General features: G+C 46.5%; 1 protein-coding gene across 1 annotated transcript in view; it reads right to left on the reverse strand.

Moving 5' to 3' along the window:
* LOC119394395 (venom metalloproteinase antarease-like TtrivMP_A) overlaps positions 1–19,941 on the reverse strand; it is a gene marked incomplete in the record, with an annotated part of 229,940 nt that overhangs the window by 12,170 nt on the left and 197,829 nt on the right. The window contains 3 exon segments of the mRNA XM_037661693.1: positions 2,373–2,480; positions 2,586–2,721; positions 18,489–18,656. Coding sequence (XP_037517621.1) covers positions 2,373–2,480; positions 2,586–2,721; positions 18,489–18,656 — 412 coding nt within the window.

Raw genomic sequence — 19,941 nt, forward strand, 5'->3', positions numbered from 1 at the left:
TTTGGAGAACCGGACTTGGCAGGCATGAAGGTTCTTCAGTAGCTGCACGATGAAAACACGTACAAGGGAAACAGTCCAGTTGGGAAGAGAAGCCTTCGGTGGAACTCATGCAACGACAGTTTTCTTGCATGCACAGGTGCGAATGACCCGACTAAATGCATTCTTCATGTGCAAATCATTTTATGTTGCATTTGCATGCACCTTCACTGCCACCAGTTTCGAATGCAGCATCCGATCGGCTTGGAGAATTCACAGACAAAAGTTGAAGCAGGCTTGAGTCAGGGAAGGCACCAGGATTTTGTTACTGGGGGTGGGGGCACCCGCAAGTGAGCTCCTCCCGGGGGGCAGGGAAGGTGGGAACTTATGCGCTGAGTGTGCACCCCCCCCCCCCGCGCCCCCTGCTGGCACCACCCCTGTCTTTAATGTATAAGGCTGAAGCACCAATAGTTAAATCCAATGCTCCACAGCTCCCTACTTGCCTAAATAGGAAAGTAAGTTTTTGCTAAGCTTACTTCCATGACGTGGAAGTTGTTGCGCAGCCGGTGTTTCTGGAGAGGAGAATTCTTCGTCACCTGTACAAAAAATGGACGCCGTAATTTGTGAGCAAGCAACAACACACACTGCAGGTTGTACTCAAGACGATCCCCATCCCCTTCATTTATATTACGCACTGGAGTAATGTGTGCTCGTTCGTGTGTGTTTATCTGTACAAACGCACTACAGGGGATTTAATAATGCAAAGCTTAAAGTTAGTCCAGGGCGAAAACCAAGCGAAATGACAGCAAGAAGAAATGAGCGTAAAGTAATGCCTTCGTACTGCCAGAAATCTCTTCTGTCGTCGTTCGTGCTGTGACGGGCGCCGCGTTTGTGCTGTCACTCTCCTCTCGTTGATTTAACAGCAGCATGTTAGGTGCACTAGCGCGCCTCCGTTGCTTCAGTCGCTTGAACCTGGATTAAGTTAGTTCACGATCACTTGCCTAACGGTGTGAAAAAGTTACACCATCTCCCGCTAAAGGGGACCATGAGGCGATGCGAAGCCGGAGCACTTGCACGATCGCGTTCCGTTGGCGTTCGTTGCGCATGCTACCGACCTCGGTCAGGTTGTTATCGAACCAAAGTCGCTCGCACACGTTGCCGCTGTGCCCGAAGCTCCGGTCGAGGAATTCGTGATGGAACCGGGCGTCGGCACCGTCGAAGCCCGGGCGTTGAAGTTGTCTAGCGAGACGTTCTGCACGGGCGTTGGACTCGCGTCGTCTGTCCGCAGCCGGCATGTTGGCTCGACGCTGACGCTTGGCTTCGACGTCGGCGTTGCGTACACCGGGGTTTGCTTGCCGACGCTGCCGTTGCGTTGCGGCATGTTGCGCCCGCGTTTCATCCGTAGCCGTTTCCCGCCGACGTTGCCGTATGCGCTGGGCTTCCCTAGCCAGGCGCTCGGGGTCCGCTTGCCGACGTTTACGTTGCGCTTTCTGCGCGTCGAACCTTCCGCTGCTCCGCGATCTCGGCAGGCGTTAAGTGGATAGGGGCAGTGGAGAGGAGGTGCGTGGAGAGGTTTTGCGCATGCGTAGTAAGGGTGGTCACGCCGCACACCACCGGATTGAACTCCGTCATAAGGTGCTTCCCATCTAAAAAAATGATCTGCACCTGTCGCTCGCGTCTCTTTTAGTGTGCGTTGTAGGCTTGTAGCTGAGATTGATGCTCGGCGCCCAATCGGGGTTTACCTCATCCATCAAGTAAGCTGGTCATCCTGAAATGGAAGGTACATTACAGTGCTGCAGATAAAAAATAACTCCAAAATGGTAATTTTATGCTACTACCGCGCTCACCTGTGATGAAAGGATGATGAGCCACCCATTGCTTCAGGTCTTCGCGACGAACTCTGCGCAGCCTTGACGACAGCTCCGTTGAATTCTCACACCGTCACAGTTTCACTTTCGGCACGACATAGAAGCCTACCCTTTGAAAGTTGTCGTCGTTGGGCTTTTTTTTTCTTGTGCGGTTTGAGCAACCATAAACCACGCAGTTAACCATCGTAGCTCGACGTGAAACAACACGCGGAGGCCTGGGCACTTTTACAAGTCCATGCAACACGCAGTAGCAGACAGTTCCATTACCGTAGTATTGTAAACGCAGCACACGGGGACACGGAAGGCCAGGAAACCCCACACAACACATAACACATGAGCACAGCAAACACAGTTTGAAGCATGCGTCTGGTGCTGCGTCACAACCTAAAAAATGGCCCCCGGCTCGGGGCACCGCAGCGCCCCATTGCGGCTAAGTTTTAGTGCGTACTCCCTATATAACAAAGCAACAAACTCAAAAACACTGATTCTTTTCTTTCTATAGAACTATAGTTAATAAAAGCTGCGTACCTTCTTTCCTCTTCGTTTCTTATCACACGGAGTACCGTCGGGCACGCCAACTAGGTAGTAATTCCTAGAATCTTCGCAGCGTACTTTGCAGTCTACAATCCCATATTGCTGAAAAAACATTTTTGTGTTTTTAGTCAGGCTTTATATTAGTGTCAAAATGCCATTATTCATAATTTCAGTAATCTTTTCTTAATAAAGAACAAGTATGTTTACCTGGTTGTACTCCATATCGAGTAACGTTGGGTAGCATCTTCGGCAGTACTCCTTGCCCGAGATATAATTGCCTGGAAGACCTTGTCGTTTGATGGATTTACGTTGTCTCGTCATCAGGCAGCTCCACCCAGGCTGTCTAATGAAAAGAAATAAGCAAATGAGATCGTTTATCTGGCTCCATGAATATTTGAGAGCTCGAAGTTAAGAATATGAGGTGGCAAATTTTAATGCTGCATTATGTATTCGACGAGTGCAGTTCCTCATCCTCAACTCCTGTTGCTGATGCCTCTGATGCTTCCCTCTGTATTCGTCTGAATAGCTGATTGGTTGGTTGGTTCCTAGAGGAATGGCTGAACCCACCACGGAGGATCGGCCATGATTCATGCGGCAGTTGGATTTGTAAAGAAAAAAAAGAGATAATTCTAAAAAGATTATTTGAAGGCAAGCGAAAGTATTAGTTGTGTTTGCGGTTTGCGCTGAATACTAAAGTGAAAAGAAAAAACGAGGGAGAGAATGAGTTAAATAAAAAAAAATAAAAGGTTACAGATAAATCAAATAAATAAATGAACAAAAAGTAAGTATGTACTTGAACTATTAACATGGCAGTCTTTTTGAATCTTTTATATATTTAAATACCGCATCACATGTGTCGCTGTCGCAGTGACTCAGCTGCTGAACTGAAAAGCGGCATCGAATTACACAGATTTCATCGTCTTCATTCGCTCTGCGTCGACAGCACCGGATTAATTTCAAAATACGAGTTCCAGCTGTTAGAGTGAAAAGGACTCAGACATAAAATCATTGTCAATTATATACGGTGCTTCGCTTAGCTGAGCCGAAGATATAGGAATTACGCAGGTGTTTTATGTGCCGAATTGGGGCAGTACTGTCCACATTCATGTCGAGCAAGTCAAGGAGTTTATTTCAATATACTGTACTAGCTAAACACGAAAGATTGATTGATTACCTGTTTGAACAAATAACAACTCTAGGGAAGAAACATTCAAAACAAAAGTTGCACGTGTGTTTACAAACAATTTCCTTCATGAATCGAAACATATCTACCCTGTCAAGTTTTTTTTTACGCCCTTTAATTAAAGTGCGCTAGATTTTAAAGAAACACCAGGCCTACACGCCACGCGTAGCACACTCACAGTGAAAGCACGAACGGCGGCCCTTCTAGAGCCCGTTCTAAACACTCTTGGGGCATCTAAAGTAGTACACATGTAAGGTGTCCACCACACCATAAATCATAATTTTTGTGAAACAGGGAAGCATCTATTATGACAATCTTCGCCTTTCTGCGGATAAGCGAGATATTATTTTAAGAAGACGACCACGAGAGCGCCAAGACGTAAGTAGTTACATAGATGGATAGATAGGAATGGTCAAAGTGCCTATGGTTCACTAAAAAATGCGCAGCTCGGGCTCCGACATTCAGCAAGACATCGTGGAGGGGGCTGAGAGCAGTGTGTTGGAGCGAAATTTATTTCGTTCCGGTTTTCATTTCGTTCGACTGCAAAAAGTTCCGTTCCGTTTCTGTTTCGGAACGAAAAAAAAAAATGTTCCGTAACAGTTCAGAACGGTTGTTTTTTGTATGCAAAATTTTGAAGTTAAGGTAATCATGAAAACATTCGATTTGTGATGTCGTTACTTGCCCTCCTCTTAAGAAAGTGGCACAAGGGTAAAACACGTTCTTCAAAGAAGCGTAAGTGGCTCGAATTCCTACCAACTAGCACAAACCAGTATGCCCTTCAAAGTTATAGCATTTATTTTCTCAAAAGTCAATCACAATTTTTTTTTTTGGGGGGGGGGGGGGGGACAATGCTTTGTGTCAAGGGAGGGAGTACGATCTCAGAAGCAGCACGTCATTGAGTGTACTCTCTGATGTGCGAGACCGCTGTTATGATAAAAAGACCGCCACACCTGCGCGCAACACGCAGCACAGTCACAGCGAAAGCTGGAAGAACGAACTTTGTACAGCCCATTGTAGAGTCTCTTGGGGCAACTAAAACAAGTACACATGCAAGGTACCCACTGTATGCAACGAGACCGACACGTACAGGTGGCCATGGAAGAACTGATGTTTATTGCTTGCGCACCGAAAGTGCTCGAGCGCGTTGCCAGACTGGGTGGCGTACATAGACGGTCTTAGCGGTAACCGATACATCCTCTTTTCTTTAAAATTACGAGCTGATTACACAGTATGTCCTTCATAAGGTGCAAGAGCAGACTTGTTAATTCTGGTAACCCAATCGGTGGGGAGGTCTTCTGATTCTTGATGACCGCCGCGGGGATGTATTATAACGGTGTTCTATAGCAGTCTCTGCTGAACCTCTCGGGGCCTGCACAGCTGGCTTCTCGGTGGTTTGTTGGCTGGACGACGCTCTAGGGTCATCTTCCCCCGACACTCCTGCTTGTCTAGGAGGTGCGGGAGGAAGGCATTCTTCGGCAGCCCTTGGTCCCACTATGGGCGATGATTCTGTAGGTGCTTCTAGTTGTCTGGGGGGCGCACATAGTTCCCTTGCTGCTGCTGTTGATCTTGCGGTCACTAAGGGAAGGTCAATGCTCATGAATGCCCGTTTTGCATCGGTTGCTCCCTGCAGTCCTGACTGACTCCCCTCCCCTGCGTTACTAAGTCCAGTAGGATGAAGCTGCTGTGGTGCTGAGTTGCTAGCCGTTACGTTTCGGGGATAATGTGGCGGAGAACTGGATTCGGTTCAAGCAGCGAGTCGAGCTGTACTTCACCGCCACAGAATCCTCGGAACCGGGAAAGCAACGCAGCCCCGCCCAGAAAGCCGCCATCTTGCTTCACCTGGCGGGCCAAGAGGCGATCGATGTTTATAACACTTTCGACCTCACTGGAGAAGAAAAGCAGGGCTACGACAAGTTAGTCCAAGCATTCGAGGCTTACTGCTTACGTCAGAGCAACGAAACGTTCGAGCGCCACGTGTTCCGGAGCCGCACGCAGACCGAAGGTGAGCCTTTCGAGCAGTTCTATCGGGACCTGCAACTGAAATCGAAGAACTGCACGGTAGTTAAGGAGGCCAAGCCAAAACTCCTCCTTTGACCCTGCCTTCTTGAGGAGACTTTTTATGAGTTGTACCCCTTTTTCCGCGAGTCCATTAGATTTCGGATAATAGGGGCTAGAGATGATGTGCTCAAAGTCAAACATCACTGCAAAGTTTTTAAATTCCTTGGCTGTAAACTGGGGACCGCCATCAGTGCAGAGCTCATGTGGAATGCCATAGCGTGCAAATGGGACAGCATCTCCCTGCAGTCCTGTGTTGCTGGTACTTCTTTTTGTCTTGCGTCAGTGCGTCTACGCTCTTGGTTTCACTCCACGCTTTACATAGACGGTCTTAGCGGTAACCGATACACCCACTACGCCATAAACCATCGCAATTTTTCTTCGGAGAATCGTGGTACCCGCTACACGTCTGTAATGCATTCTGTGCACGTTATGCTGTGGCTGATGATGATGAAAAATTATGGATGAGCACTTTGCAGTGGGTGGGAGCAGTCTTGCGGAATCGGCGCCTCTATTCCATTCCAGTTCCATCCCGGGGAATTAGAACTTGCCGCAATTCCATTCATTTCAATTCCTCGTAATGGCAAAACTTAGCATATTCCCACTCCGGGAATGGTCGGGCATTTCAATTTCATTCCTGTAATTCCTCAACGTGGGATAGGCATCTTGATAGATTTATCGAGTTAAGAATGAACGCCCCATAAAGCTCATGTGATCAGATGCATTAAGAACTGCAAAAGTACGCAAAACAAGCTACCAAGGTCGAGGGATAGTAGCTTGGTGTCATATCTCGTGCAGTACAACCACCCTACTGATTGCCACAGGGGAGTTCTCCCGCTACCTATAGTATTTGCATGGCCAGCATGTTTGAACAAATGGTGATGTTTCAATATTGTTTAAGCTTAAACGTGTGCTAAAATGACGACATATAGTGTATTGTTATGCTGACCAAAGTAGTATTCAAGAAGACTAAGCAGTTTTGACACGCGTCTGGAGCGGTCGTGAATATGGAGAAAACTAAGATTTGGTTAATGGCGAACAAAGCCCTTTAGATATGCTGGTATTAGTTGGAACAGTGCACCGCTCGGGCACCTTGTGTCTTTGCATAGAATACGGAACACTGGGCCGCACTGCTCGTCAGCACTCACGCTTGTCAAGCGCGTAGCAAGCATGGATGGGGTGGGAACTTTCTGTGTCCGTCTGTGCGCAGGTATGCAAAGTCTTCCTTATCGCAAAGGTTATTTACGTGTGTCAGGTACTAAACTGCTCGTCAGATAAAGATCACGCTGTGTATAGAGTATTCGCTACTTTCGTGTGGGGGTATCAATGGGAACCAACGCGCAAGGGTAATTTTTTTGTCCCGGCGGTATCTGCTGGGATAATACATTTGTTTGTACACTACCTTACACCTCGGTTTGTAGTGGGCGCGTTGCTTATAAATGTACCGTGCTTGTAATGACTCAAGCCATTTTAAAAATACCACTTCATAGTCAGATTCGAGGCTCTGTCTTACTAATGTTTGAAGTTTGAAAAACGGCACGCAGGCGAAAACATGTTCTATTTTCGAAAAAAGATGTAATTCCATTCTCATTCCATTTCGTGCATAGGGCGCCTAATTCAATTCCCATTCCGTTCCTCCAAGCGTTGTCCCCACTCCATTCCTATTCCATTCCGGGGTCGCGCAAATGTGGAATGATTCCCGAGTCATTCCAATTCTGGTGTGGCAACTCCGCCACGTTGGTGGGAAGCATTAAACCACGCGCTCTTTGCGCAGTTAGCATTGTTTGATAACTGGTTGTTATTTTACTTTTCTGCAACGCTATATTGCATATGTTAGCACGATTCCTTGCCCGACATGACGCCTGTATAGAGTGAGGAGTGTGCAAGGAGTGTGCAGGCGAGGGGTGTGTAAGCGACACTTCCATTGCGCTGTACAGTGCTGAAATTCTATTTTTTTCACGCCATGTTTGAATGTTTTGTTTTTGTCGCAACTTGTTTGGTTGTAGGTTGTAGTGACGGTGCGCGTGCGCAGCTTCCTGTATAAAGGTGTGGATCCGCCTTCAGTAGAATCAGTCGTTAGTGTGCGCCTGTGCTCCTCTGTTCCTTGCAGTGTGTCCTGTCTAGTTGCACTACTTACGATGGTTACTACGTATAGAATATTTTTGCGAAAGAGTTACAAGCACCAGCGTGGCATTATGGTGGAAGCCACGCAGAGGGCGCGGGTTAAATCATATCCGATCCTAGACATTTGTTTCTCATTTCATTTTTTTTTTTGTTTCACGCCATAGAATCACGGATACCGGCGGCGGCGAATGACTATGGCGCCAAAATGAGCTGCTGTGATGTCATAACAGCTTTCGCTGTAACAAGCTTCAGTGCTGACAATGCCCTCTACACGCTAGCCTGCGTGAAAGGCGCGCAAAAGTCCACTTGCGTTAATATAAACATCCCTGGTTGCCACTGTTCTCGTTTTTCGCACAATTTCAACATATATTTGTTTTGGAATTCCTGTCTAAAGTACGCACTAATACTGTACCCTGAGATATGCATAATTTCTCGTGGTGCATGACCTCACTTGTTTCGGATTGCCAAGTTTTCTCGTGAACCGAAAAACGATTTTAAAAATTGCGGTTTCACTCCGGAAAGAAATAGTAGATAACGTTTCGGTTACGTTTTCGTTCCGGTCAGAAACATTGCTTTTTTTTCGTTTTTCTTTGTGGTTTTCGTTCCGTTCCGACACACTGGTTTAACTGTACAATTAATGTCCCATATACTTTCCTTGGCTCATCATCTGTTTGTTTTCATTAAGGCTGTGCATGGCTATGCAGTGCGTTACCCTTTCCGAGCTTCCTTTCTTTTCACCTCACCCTCACTTCCCTTTCCTATTCTCCTGCTATACTATGCTATACAAGGCTATGCAATGATTTACCCTCCCACCTCATTTTTTCCTTTCTCCTCACCCTCACATCACTACTCACCCGCACTTCCCTCGCGGACAAACGAAAAGCTTAAACGGAAGCTGAAGATGTTTTAGAAATCTAGAAAACTTTGTGGTTAGCAAGGACCGACATTATTGTCGACGATTTCGTATTTTTTTCCGCGATTGGTGCAGCAGGAGCTTTCGAATACGCAAAGGAAAATGTTGTCTTGCTCCGCCCACGCGAGCGCGTCGACAGTGTGGGCGTGGAAACCTACGTCATCTTCCGTGCCTTTGGCAGAGCCGTGCTGCGCTCCGACGGAAGGTTCGCGCCGCTCACTGATCCAAACTGCGAGAGCGCTGTTTATGTGACGAAGGTTCAAGTAAGTATAGCGAAGCTGAAAGTTCTGCAGCTGGATTACGATATCCGGAAAAGCGACAAACAGCCGAGGACAACGTGAACAGGCGTCGCTCGTATCTTCAACCGGGTCCTCCGTGACTAACTCGTGACGTGCCGTTGCCGGAGATAATCGACGAGGTCACGCTTCAGCAGTGCTACTGTTGCAGATAACGCGGCGTACCAAGCATGACGTCACCGTGTTCGCTCCGCATCTCAAGAAGCCCTGCGGCCACAGCCTGTGTTTTTTTGCCAAAAAGTGCTATTTGCGCTCACTTTTGCGATGTCTAACCCCGTTTTTCGAATTCCAAAGTTACGTTTTAGATGCAAAGCATCTTATGGCGGAGTTCAAACCGGTGGTGTGTGGCGTGACCACGCTCGCTGCGCATGCGCAAACCCTCTCCACATCCCTCCCCTCCCTTTCTCCGCCCACTCTCCGCTCCCCCTCTCCCATCCCCTCTTCCTCCCCTCTCCCCCTCTCCAATTCCCCTCTCTCCTCCCCTCTCCACTTCCCATCTCCCTTTTCCACTTGCCCTCTCCACTCCCCCTCTCTCTCTTTGCCCCTCTCCCCTCCCCCTCTGAAACGCGGGCTCGACATGCCAAAACGCTGATTCGCATCGGTTCATGGTCCCGTTTAGCGGGAGATGGTGTGATTTTTTTTTTTGTAAAAAGTGCTTCAGCTTCTCTTTAAGAGCGCTGTTTCGCATTGTTTTGTTAAGATTGCACGCAGGATGCCAGTTTATTTGGCAGCTTCTGCGAGCACCAGCGATCACCCTGGAAGGTTCGATCACTGACGCATAAAAGACAACGCGTTCCACCGATGATCAGATTACCGATGACCGACGTCACCTGTTTCGGGATCCGAGAATGCACACTTCAAGGCGGAGACATCTTTCGGACATCGTTCCTAAACATGGTACACAGTAAACATTTTTACATCCTTAAGGATGTAATACAGATGTTCGCGCTAACAGCACCCTTGTAAACACCCCTTTTACACCCTTATTGGCGGAATCTGGGTGTTCGTAATTAAAAACACCCTTGCAAAACCCCTTTTACACCCTCAACTGAGGGGTGTTAATGAAGAAGGATACAAATATACGACATTTTGCGGCAGGTTTTGCTTATATGTGAAGTATATATGAACCATCGTGATACCAGAAATGCATCTAACTACTAGCTACTTTCGGTTCTAACCGACCGAAGCAAAAGAAAAGTAGTGTAACCCCAACACAGTGTTCACTCATAGCCGATCAGTTACCTGAAGATACCTAACATAAGTGTTGTCAGCGATTAAGCTGTACTGGCGCGTTTGCGCCTGCCACTATCACGCCTCCGCACATTTCCCGTGTTTATCCGTAAAGACATCCCCGCACTGCGCCGTGACAGCGGCCCCTTCAGATTTTTTTATTCGCTTCATCACATGACACTACGGTATTGTGGCAGAGCTACCTTTCGAAATTCACTACGGCCGCAAACAGTTAGACCCGCGAAAGCGCTCGTTCGAAATTACACACGTGGCAGAGCTGGTGGCTTCAATTAATTAATACCGTTTCGGACCTGCAGTCAGCGCAGAAAGTCATTAAAATCGTACGCCGAACAGTTTCAGCGTTTGGGACGTTCTTATGCACTGACGTCTATAGGACCTCTGACGGTGCCGCGAAAGCATCGAAATTTTCAAGCATGCCCGAAAAATCGGCGGTTCACTGTATTTTGCTTTTTATCATGCTACGTGCTTATACCAATTATCGGTTATAACAACGGAATTTCCGTCGCCCTTGAATAATGTTATAAGTGGCTTGGACTGTATTTCAAGGCGGGATAACGGCAAATAGTAGTCGACAAGAGGGGCCGAGAAAAAAACCGCCTTCATCGCGCTTGACGGCCTGTTCGAGTACAAAAGATGCCGTTTGGGCTTGGTTCGGCACCTGCAATATTTCTGCGTGTAATGGACATAGTATTCGCCGTCCTAAAATGACAGCCCTGTCTCGTGTACTTGAATTCTTCGTTTTTGCTGCGAATATTGACGATCACCTTGGGCGGCATGAGGCAGTGTTGGAAGCCAGTAGATCAACTAGGCTGTTCCTTGAACCGGAAAAGCACCGCTTCCCGTACGAATAGCTACTGTTCATAATAATTAAAAAGAGCGCGGAAAAACGTGGGACTGGAGAAACAAAGTTACATGGCAACCGCATACTTACAACTGAGCCTTATTTGAAGAAAATGACTATATATAGAAAGCAAAAAAAACGACGCCAGGCCTGCGCGGAAAGCGCAGCACAGTCACAGCGAAAGCTCCAAGTGCGGCATTTCTAGAGCCCGTTATAAACTCTCTTGTGGCTACTGATACAACTACACTAGCAACATCTTCGCCAGAAATCATATTTTTTTTAAAGACGATAGCCTTTCTTGGGGAACTTAAACGCAGAAATTTTGGTCTGTCTTTCTGTCTGTCTGTCTTTCTGTTTGTCGGCACGTCCCTCGATTCAGCCACTCAGCCAAAGTTGAACCACTTGCCCAAGGGCCAGCCGTCTTGAACTGGTACGGCTGTTCATACTTGTGAACGTTGTCGATCAAAAAGTAAATATCATGCATATCTGAGGTGCAACATCACTAGGTAAGTATTAGGTGGCGTGTTCCTTTAATAGAAAATGCATACATACATAATTTTAAGGACCCTAGTTTCTTAAGGTGCGCTGAAAATGCATAACAATGGAAGCTTGAGCGAGTTGGTATGCGTTCATCTTTGTTGAAACAGCGCTCACTAGACGACGACGAAGTAAAAGAAGGCACAGGACAGGCGCTGCCTGTCCTGTGCCTTCTTTTACTTCGTCGTCGTCTAGTGAGCGCTGTTTCAACAAAGCTGAAAATGCGACTGCGCTGAAATTTGCCTTCCTCCGTGCCCTTCGCACGAGCTCATTGTTGTGTTTCGGTTTCGGTTCTGTATTGCACTGTACGAATGCCATGGGTTGGTGTTGAACAACTTTAGTTTTGAGAAGGCCAAGAAGGTGAAAAAAATATTTAAAAAATGAAAAAGCAGCGTTGTGGGCGGCCTTCAGGCTGCCGGTTGTGGGCGGCGCTCTGGCGTTCCTGTTTTACCCAGGCGACGTGTAAATAAAAGAGTGTGTGGAGAGTACTCGTTGAGTGCGGACGTTTCTCTGCTTCAGCGCTTCGCGCCAAACCGCGTTTTCGGGCTGGCTGGCGTCCCCGCCGGTCGCGTTGGTCACCGCCGGTCTTCGCCTGCTGCTGCGCCGGGACTACCAGCACGCAACACAGCACTCATGTTTCCCGACGTATTGCCAGATGGCGTCCAAATCTCACACAGCGCCTCTTCTATCGTCTGTACACGACATTTGCAGCGAAGCACGCAGATACGCGGCCAATTTTTTTTAAGTTGGGAAGCACCCACCACTACATTACTCATCATTCTGCGGAGAAGCGAGGTACCATCTTTAAGGCATTATGTACAGTTTCTTGATGACGATGAAGAATTAGGACTGAGCCTTTTCTAATGGGTTGGAAGCTTTAACTGACCTACTAGTTACGTAATTCGCATTGTGTGACGCCCGGTCGTTATTTCATTCTCCCACCACGCTTTATAACATACGATAGAGATAGGGAATGGACTTTATTGAGACCCTGAGTAAATGGATCACGGGAGCCTTATGGGCTTCCTTGGCAACCAATAGAAGTGCACTTGCGAGGAACCCACTACGCTATAAATCATAATTTTTGTGAAGGAAGGAAGCAGCCACAAGGAAATTTTGGTCATTCTGTGCAGAACCGTGGTACCTGCTAAACACCTCTAAGGCATTATGTGCACTTTGTTGATGCTGTGGCTAATGACGATGAAGAATTATGGCAGAGCCATATCTACAATTCTTGGCCAATCCCCCAGTGTAGGTATGAGCCATGTGAAGAGGCACATCATCATTATCATCACCCTTTGTAATGGGTTGGAAGCATTCAACAACTCACTCTTGCGCAATTCGCATTGTGTGACGCCTGGTTACAGAATTCGCATTGTGTGACACTTGGTTGTTATTTTACTGTTCTACCACGCTACATTAGATATGTTAATGTGGTTCCTTCCCGATATAAAGACTGTATAGGGTCTTTTCGCAAAGCAGGTTCAAGCACCGACGTGGCTCTGAGGTAGGATACTGGGCTCCCACGCAGAAGGTCGAGGTTCGAACCTTGTTCCATTCTGGAAACTTTTTCTTAATTCGTTTTGTTTCTTATTTCGAGCGATAGGGATTACGGACGCCGGCGGCGGTGGCGGACAACTACGGCGCCAAAAACGGCCCTTGTTGTGATCTCATAACAGCTCTCGCTGTAAAACAGAAACACGTGTTCAAAACGAACTGAACCAAAGAGCTCATATGTGCGCATTTAGGTACCTTATCTCAGCCCTATTTGATGCGAGAGAAGGCATGGTCACGCACGCAGTTATCACCAGCCATACGCGTATCTTCCGGGGGGAGGGGGGGGGGAGGTGCGCAAGCGCTTGTCCTCCCCCCCGTCCCCTACTGAGAGAAGTTAGAGGAGCAGAGTCCCCGCTTTCCACACTGGGAAACGAACGACTGTGGCGAAGTTTTCGTTCAACACAGCAATCACGTCATTATATAAAAAAATTTGTCCTACACTTAGTAAATGCTTTATGCCAGTAAGTAAATGCTTTATACCAGTAAATACTTTATGCACGGATGAAACGCTTTTCCTCTTTAAGGATATTCATTTTCTTTCATCGAAAAGGAATACCATCGCCGTTGCTTTATATCCAAGCTGCTGTGGGTCGATGAGAGTGCAGAAGTGTTATGTGTTTTAGTCGGGCCGAAATGGGAGAGACAAAAAAAAAGTTCCGCTTTAGTCTCCTATCAACCTGCTTCGCATTACTTCTCATATGGTAGCTTAAGCGATCAAAATGCGATGAATAAAGCAGCGCACTCGAGAACAATGGGAAGCCCAACTTTCAAGCTTGCCCCGCAACTAATTCTACAGGACCAGGAAGATTGGCAAGGTGCACGGCTTTCTGGACTAAGAAGACTGAATTGACAGCCGGGCTAGTTGGTCTTGATTCATCTTGGATTGAGTTGTACAGCGGAAAGTGCGACTCGGATGGCAATGAAGCACAAACGATTACCGCTGTTCATTTCTCTGTCTACCTCTCTCAGCAGTCCTACGTTCACAGAATTGTAAACGCGCAGAAACAGCTCAACATCATGATACTACAATGGAAAATATTTATTATAGTCATATGAATTCATCTCGCCAGCTGATATAATTTGCCTCTGCCTTTGTGAGCGGCGGGCAGCCTTCTTGAATTACGTTCAGATTGAGACTCTTTCCGGCTACTCCGAAAAAATGTTTAGTTATTGTTCAGCATAGTATTGCGCTGTTGAGTGTGCACACGTCATTTCAATACTGCGAGATTTCACAGATTTGTGACGTCCCATAACAAGCAGGCGATTTGATGGCATACTGAAACTTTTTCCACGAATGGCGAAAAACCAAAGGTCAATAATATGCTGCATTCAATATAGTGTGCTCTCCTATTTCTTACGCCGTCGTGCATAAGTGGTCACTACGCGACTGATCATTTTCGAGCAATTTGTTGCATCGCTTTACGAGCAAGTGTTGTGTGCCAGAGTGAGAAAATTTCGATCACTCATAAACAGCTAACGACCAATGCGGAAGGAAACAATGCGGGGTAGTTAAATACCCTTGTTACACAGACAGCTTAAAGCTCGGTTAGTGTAACCGCGGTTACGCGTAACCGCGGTTCGCTTGTGTTACACGGTATGCGAAACCGCGGTTGTACCACACCGAGCTTGGCGACCTCGGTTTGGCAGTTAACCGAGAAAATGGCGGCCTCCATGGAGGATGTGTGCACGCCGCGAGCGTTTGTGAAAAACGAACGAATTGACCTCCACGAGCCACGGAAAGCCTGATTAGGCTTTGGGAAAACAATATGCGTCATCTACAGAGCACCTCAAGGAATGCGCATGTGGACGCGGCAATAACAACCGAGTTGAACGCCAGCCTGCCGCCAGACGCACAGCCATTCATGCCAAAGCGAGTCCGCTTTAACCGAGGACGCTTGCGCGCCGTGTAACATCGGCGAACCGTGGTTGGCGCTAACCGTGGTTCAACGCGGTTAACCGTGGTTGGGCGTAACTGCGGTTAACTTGCTTGTGTAACAAGGGTATAACTTTATAATCGCCCCAGTATCTTCAACTAAAATTTGTGCTTACACTGTTACGATAGTTGTGGCTAACATAGTTAACAACAATGATAATATAATAATAATAATAATAATAATAATAATAATAATAATAATAATAATAATAATAACTCACTAGAAACCCTATGCTGACTAAGAGCAAACAAGGCAAAATATAATGTGCGGAAATCTGAAAGTAATGAAAACAAGGTGCACTCAACGCTACCTAGTGTTGCTTGTAATACTATTACACGCATAACACGCATAATATATGTGTGGTACCAAAAATCGGATCAAACTGGGTGCTAATGAAGAAAGTGCCTACACACACACACACACACACACACACACACACACACACACACACACACACACACACACACACACACACACACACACACACACACACACACACACACACACACATATATGCATGCATATACATGTGCTTTTGTATGTTTTATTTTTTTCCGACTTTTCAGTATTCAATGTATACCTTTCCCACATCTTACCTTTGCCTTTTTATTATTATATTTTTCAACGTTTTATTCGTTTTATTCTCGTTTTCTTCCTTTCTTTCTATATTTTAACCGGTTTGCTTAACTTATTAATTCATTTTTTAAATGGGATAGGCTGACCCGCACTACATTTAACAACCACAGGCGCCTCGGAGAGCCGCGCTAACAGAGCAGGATCCTTGTACACACGCCGCCACTTCGACACAGACACGAGGGTTAACGTGTAGTTCACAAGGGGCCTCGTGCGCATGCACAATCTGTGCCCCCACACACACGCAACGGGTAAGCGTCAAAAGAACACCAACCCCCCCCCCCCTTTTTTTTTGTCTCTGGGAGTGACCGCAAAAGGCGCGGGATCGGGCTTACTCTGCCACGGATGCACCCCTCGCAGCAAGTAATTGCTGTCACGCAAGCAAAGCAACAATGCTCCCCACGGCCTTCAAAGGCGCGCCGCGGAAGCCGCGCTCTGCGTTTTGTTGCGCTTCTGCCATTTCAATTTTTTTTTTCCCTTCTCCCACATCTACGGCACCTGCTCTACTCCGCCGAAACGGCGCTTGTTTCCCGTTTCCCCATTCTCTTCTTTGCTTGCTCTGGCGAATGAGCCGAGAGGAACTATTTGACACACTATACGTCACCGCTGACAACTTGACTGATTTATTATTTCCTCCCTTTCCTTCCTTCAACTAAGAGTGACCTCGACGATTTTGGATGTTCGCATAGCGCTGTATTTGCTCATAAGCCCTGACGAAGACCGGTCCTCCGGTCGAAACCGTTGGAAAATAAAATTAAGACAACCGCTTAGTTGTGTCTCTTCCCATATATATATATATATATATATATATATATATATATATATATATATATATATATATATATATATATATATATATATATATATATATGTGTGTGTGTGTGTGTGTGTGTGTGTGTACTGCCGATGGAGTGGGGGATGCTTGCCCCCCCATCTTGCGAACAAGTCCGTACGCGACTGTCACCAGCTTTCGAAATGCGGAAAGATTTAACGAGCTCTCGTGCCATGTGGGCCCTATGACATGCGAGCACTTTGGCGTCGGATAGGTGTCGAGTGCTACTACAGTCACGGAAGTACAGGCGCAAATTAAAAGTAAGCTGATATTTCAGAGATAAACTATGGTCTCTGAGGCGGACTCAGGAAAGAGAGCTCGTTGAAGCTTTCCTAATTTGGAAAGCTGGTGATATCTGCTTGGAAAAGCCTTCTCTAGCACGAAACAAGGCTGATATATTATAACTGAAAGCAGGCATCTGAGGTTTTTCGTTCTATTCGTGGCGAACACGCGTTTTTGGTTTATATGTACATTTGTTTTCTTGAATAAAAGTTCAGTTTTGAAAATGCGCTTGTCCTGTTATATTCTTCATGTGGTTCCACGTTCTGTCTCCCTTTTACAGCGACAGCTGTTATGAGATCACAACAAAGGCCATGTTTGGCGCCGTAGTTGTCCGCCGCCGCTGCCGCCACCGCCGCCGGTGTCTGTAACCACTATCGCTCAAGATAAGAAAAAAAAATTGGCCGCGTATCTGCGTGCTTCGCTGCAAATGTCGTGGAAAGACGATAGTCTTCTACCGGCCGTACTACATGAGTCCTCCTCTACATTGAATCGCCGCATCTGCCTCATAGCGTCGCATTTGCAGCGCAGCAAAAAAAAAAAACACTAATATTTTCAGTGCCGCCTATGGAACATTATGTCTTTAGAATTACGTATCTAAGTATTTTCTAGTAAAGAAACACACCACCTAATACTTATGTATTGATGTTGCGCTTCAGATACGCGTAACATTTGCTTTTTGATCGACAATGTTCACAAGTAGGAATGGCGCTACCAGTTCAAGATGGCTGGGCGTTCTGCAAGTGATTAAACTTTGGCCGGGTGGCAGAATCGCATTTACATACCTATGACCCGCTTTTCTTCAAACCTGCAAAGTGCTTCAAGTATTTTCCGGTCTGATTGACTCCGTAACCACCTGATCATACGTGTGCCGTGAAACTCCCTTAAACGACCGTATGAGGTAAAAGTTCAATGCCAACAGTTCAAGGAGAAGCTTAATGTATCACTTTCGGCACAACAATGCAATCATATAAACCACTGCGACAAACAGTCCAACAAAACTCTTGACATGCTTTCTTTCAAAGGGTCGGGCCCCCTCTACGGTAATCACCAAGCAGCACACCCTGGAGAGTTCTTTTCGGCGCAGTGAAAACTAATGAAACGTCACCCTTCAGCGCGGCCTTCTCGAGTCGCTGTGACACTCTGTCCATGTGCGGCAGGGGAGCAGGGCGCACCTGACTGAGCCCAGTGGTTGGTTGTGTGCATGCTCAATTACAGAAATTACGCTTTGTGCTGCAGAGACTAACACGCCGTCAGGGAAACCGGTGCTTCGCAGTCTATTGAGCTGATGCATAACACAACAGGCTACCTGGTGCTCACAGGATTTCTGCATGGCGGCTCGAAGACTATTCAAGGCAGTTCCCCTTTTAACAGTCTTCGAGTAGGCCGAATTACAGTTAAAGATGGGTTTTACATCGGCGACAATATGTCCAGCAGGGGCGACATTCACTAAAGCTAATGTGGAGATTAAGCAGCTGTAAGCACGCATCGACTGGTATCTCATGTGCCAACTTTAGTATGCAAGCACACGATTTGAAAGGTTCGAAGACACTAATGGCAATAACATCCCTTTCATCATCAGGTATCAGTTTTTGCTAAAAAATGGAGCATTAAGTACTTGCTGTAGACGTTATAGTTAAAATCTAGGGATTACACAGACATATTTCGGATATACCTGAGCAGGTTCTTGATGTCATCAATGCAACACTGCGAAAACTTGTACTGGTTCTCATTTTTTTTCTCGTAGCTCATCATAAAACCATCTGACCATGGGCAGTTCACTGAGCCTTTATGTCCGGGCAACTCTGGTATGCTTGAGCTTCCGTCGTGAGCACAGCCTAGGCTGCAAAAATAAAATTTGAAGAAATACGTTCGATCAGTTTTCAAAAAACAAATCGTCTAATGACCTTACATATTTGTCAAGCACAATACATAAGGTTAAAAACGGGGTCCGTTCTGAATAACGAGTTGATTAAACCGCCTGTGTGTGCTGCATATGCAAAAAGTTTGCACCACTGTAATACGTTTTTCGAATGCCAGTGGTGTCGGACGTGCTAGTCTTCTTATTTTGTCAGCGGTGAAAATACTGCCACGCGCGCCTATTTCTTTATTTCTATGTGATTAGGATTGACGCGAAAAAACGAGTTCTGGCACTAGGCACACAGCACGCAAGAGTGTATAAGAACCTCAGGAATATTTAAGGAATTTCTGATACAAATTGCCCCACTTAACTCTAGCGAGAGATTCAAAATATAACGACGCCCTTTACGACCAAGCACGTCAGTTAGACAGTTTCTAAATTCCTATCTATCAAGTAGTGGTGTTTTTTTTTTGTTATTGGGGGTGCCCACGAAAAAAAGAAATCATGCGTAGCTGTGCTGTCGCAAACACTAATGACCAGCAGAGCTGGTAAAAGACCGGTAAAGTAGCACAATGTACACCATGTGTTAGACATTGGAATTCCCACTTTTGTACGACGTCATCGTGTTCCAAATGTGCATAATGTTCGCAAGCAATCTGACCCTTAGAACGATGATTGTGAATTCATCTTCCGACACCTTGTCAAACGCCTCGTCATACATGTCGGTAATCGTGTCAGGTGACGTTCTTTTAGCCTAGCAAACTTGGCAGCCAAAGTATTGTGTACATTATCCTTTGCCTGGTCGAAAGTGTACTCTTCCTTTCGGTTCGTCAGGTGAAGCCCTTCGATGTTCGGTTTTGGCACAAACGCAGTACTGCGATCGCACCATCGTTCGGCTGCTGACGTTCAAAGCATTGGCAAGCTGCGTCGGGTCATTGAGGTCTTAAGTCTCCGGTGCAGTTTAAATTTCATTTTCCTTTATTGGATTATTGCTTCGAGACAATCATAAGCACTGGGTATATAACGCCAGCATTTGCTTCGTTGTCTAATACAAGGAGCTTGGACTTGGCTAGACAGCTTTTTCATTTTTAGTGCGCCGGAGGTGAGTAGTGGGCCTTCCAAATTTCTGTGGCACGGAACCGATAGGCGAAGCTTCGCGCGACGACATGTGAAACCTCGTGGGGTTCTAACAGCTCCCCCGAAAAAAATTGTGGGATTCTGGGCGGTGGCTGGTCCGGAAACCCTTAGAGACAAGGCCGAGACACTG

Source organism: Rhipicephalus sanguineus, chromosome 5, assembly GCF_013339695.2.
Source record: "Rhipicephalus sanguineus isolate Rsan-2018 chromosome 5, BIME_Rsan_1.4, whole genome shotgun sequence".
NCBI classification, from domain to species: domain Eukaryota; kingdom Metazoa; phylum Arthropoda; class Arachnida; order Ixodida; family Ixodidae; genus Rhipicephalus; species Rhipicephalus sanguineus.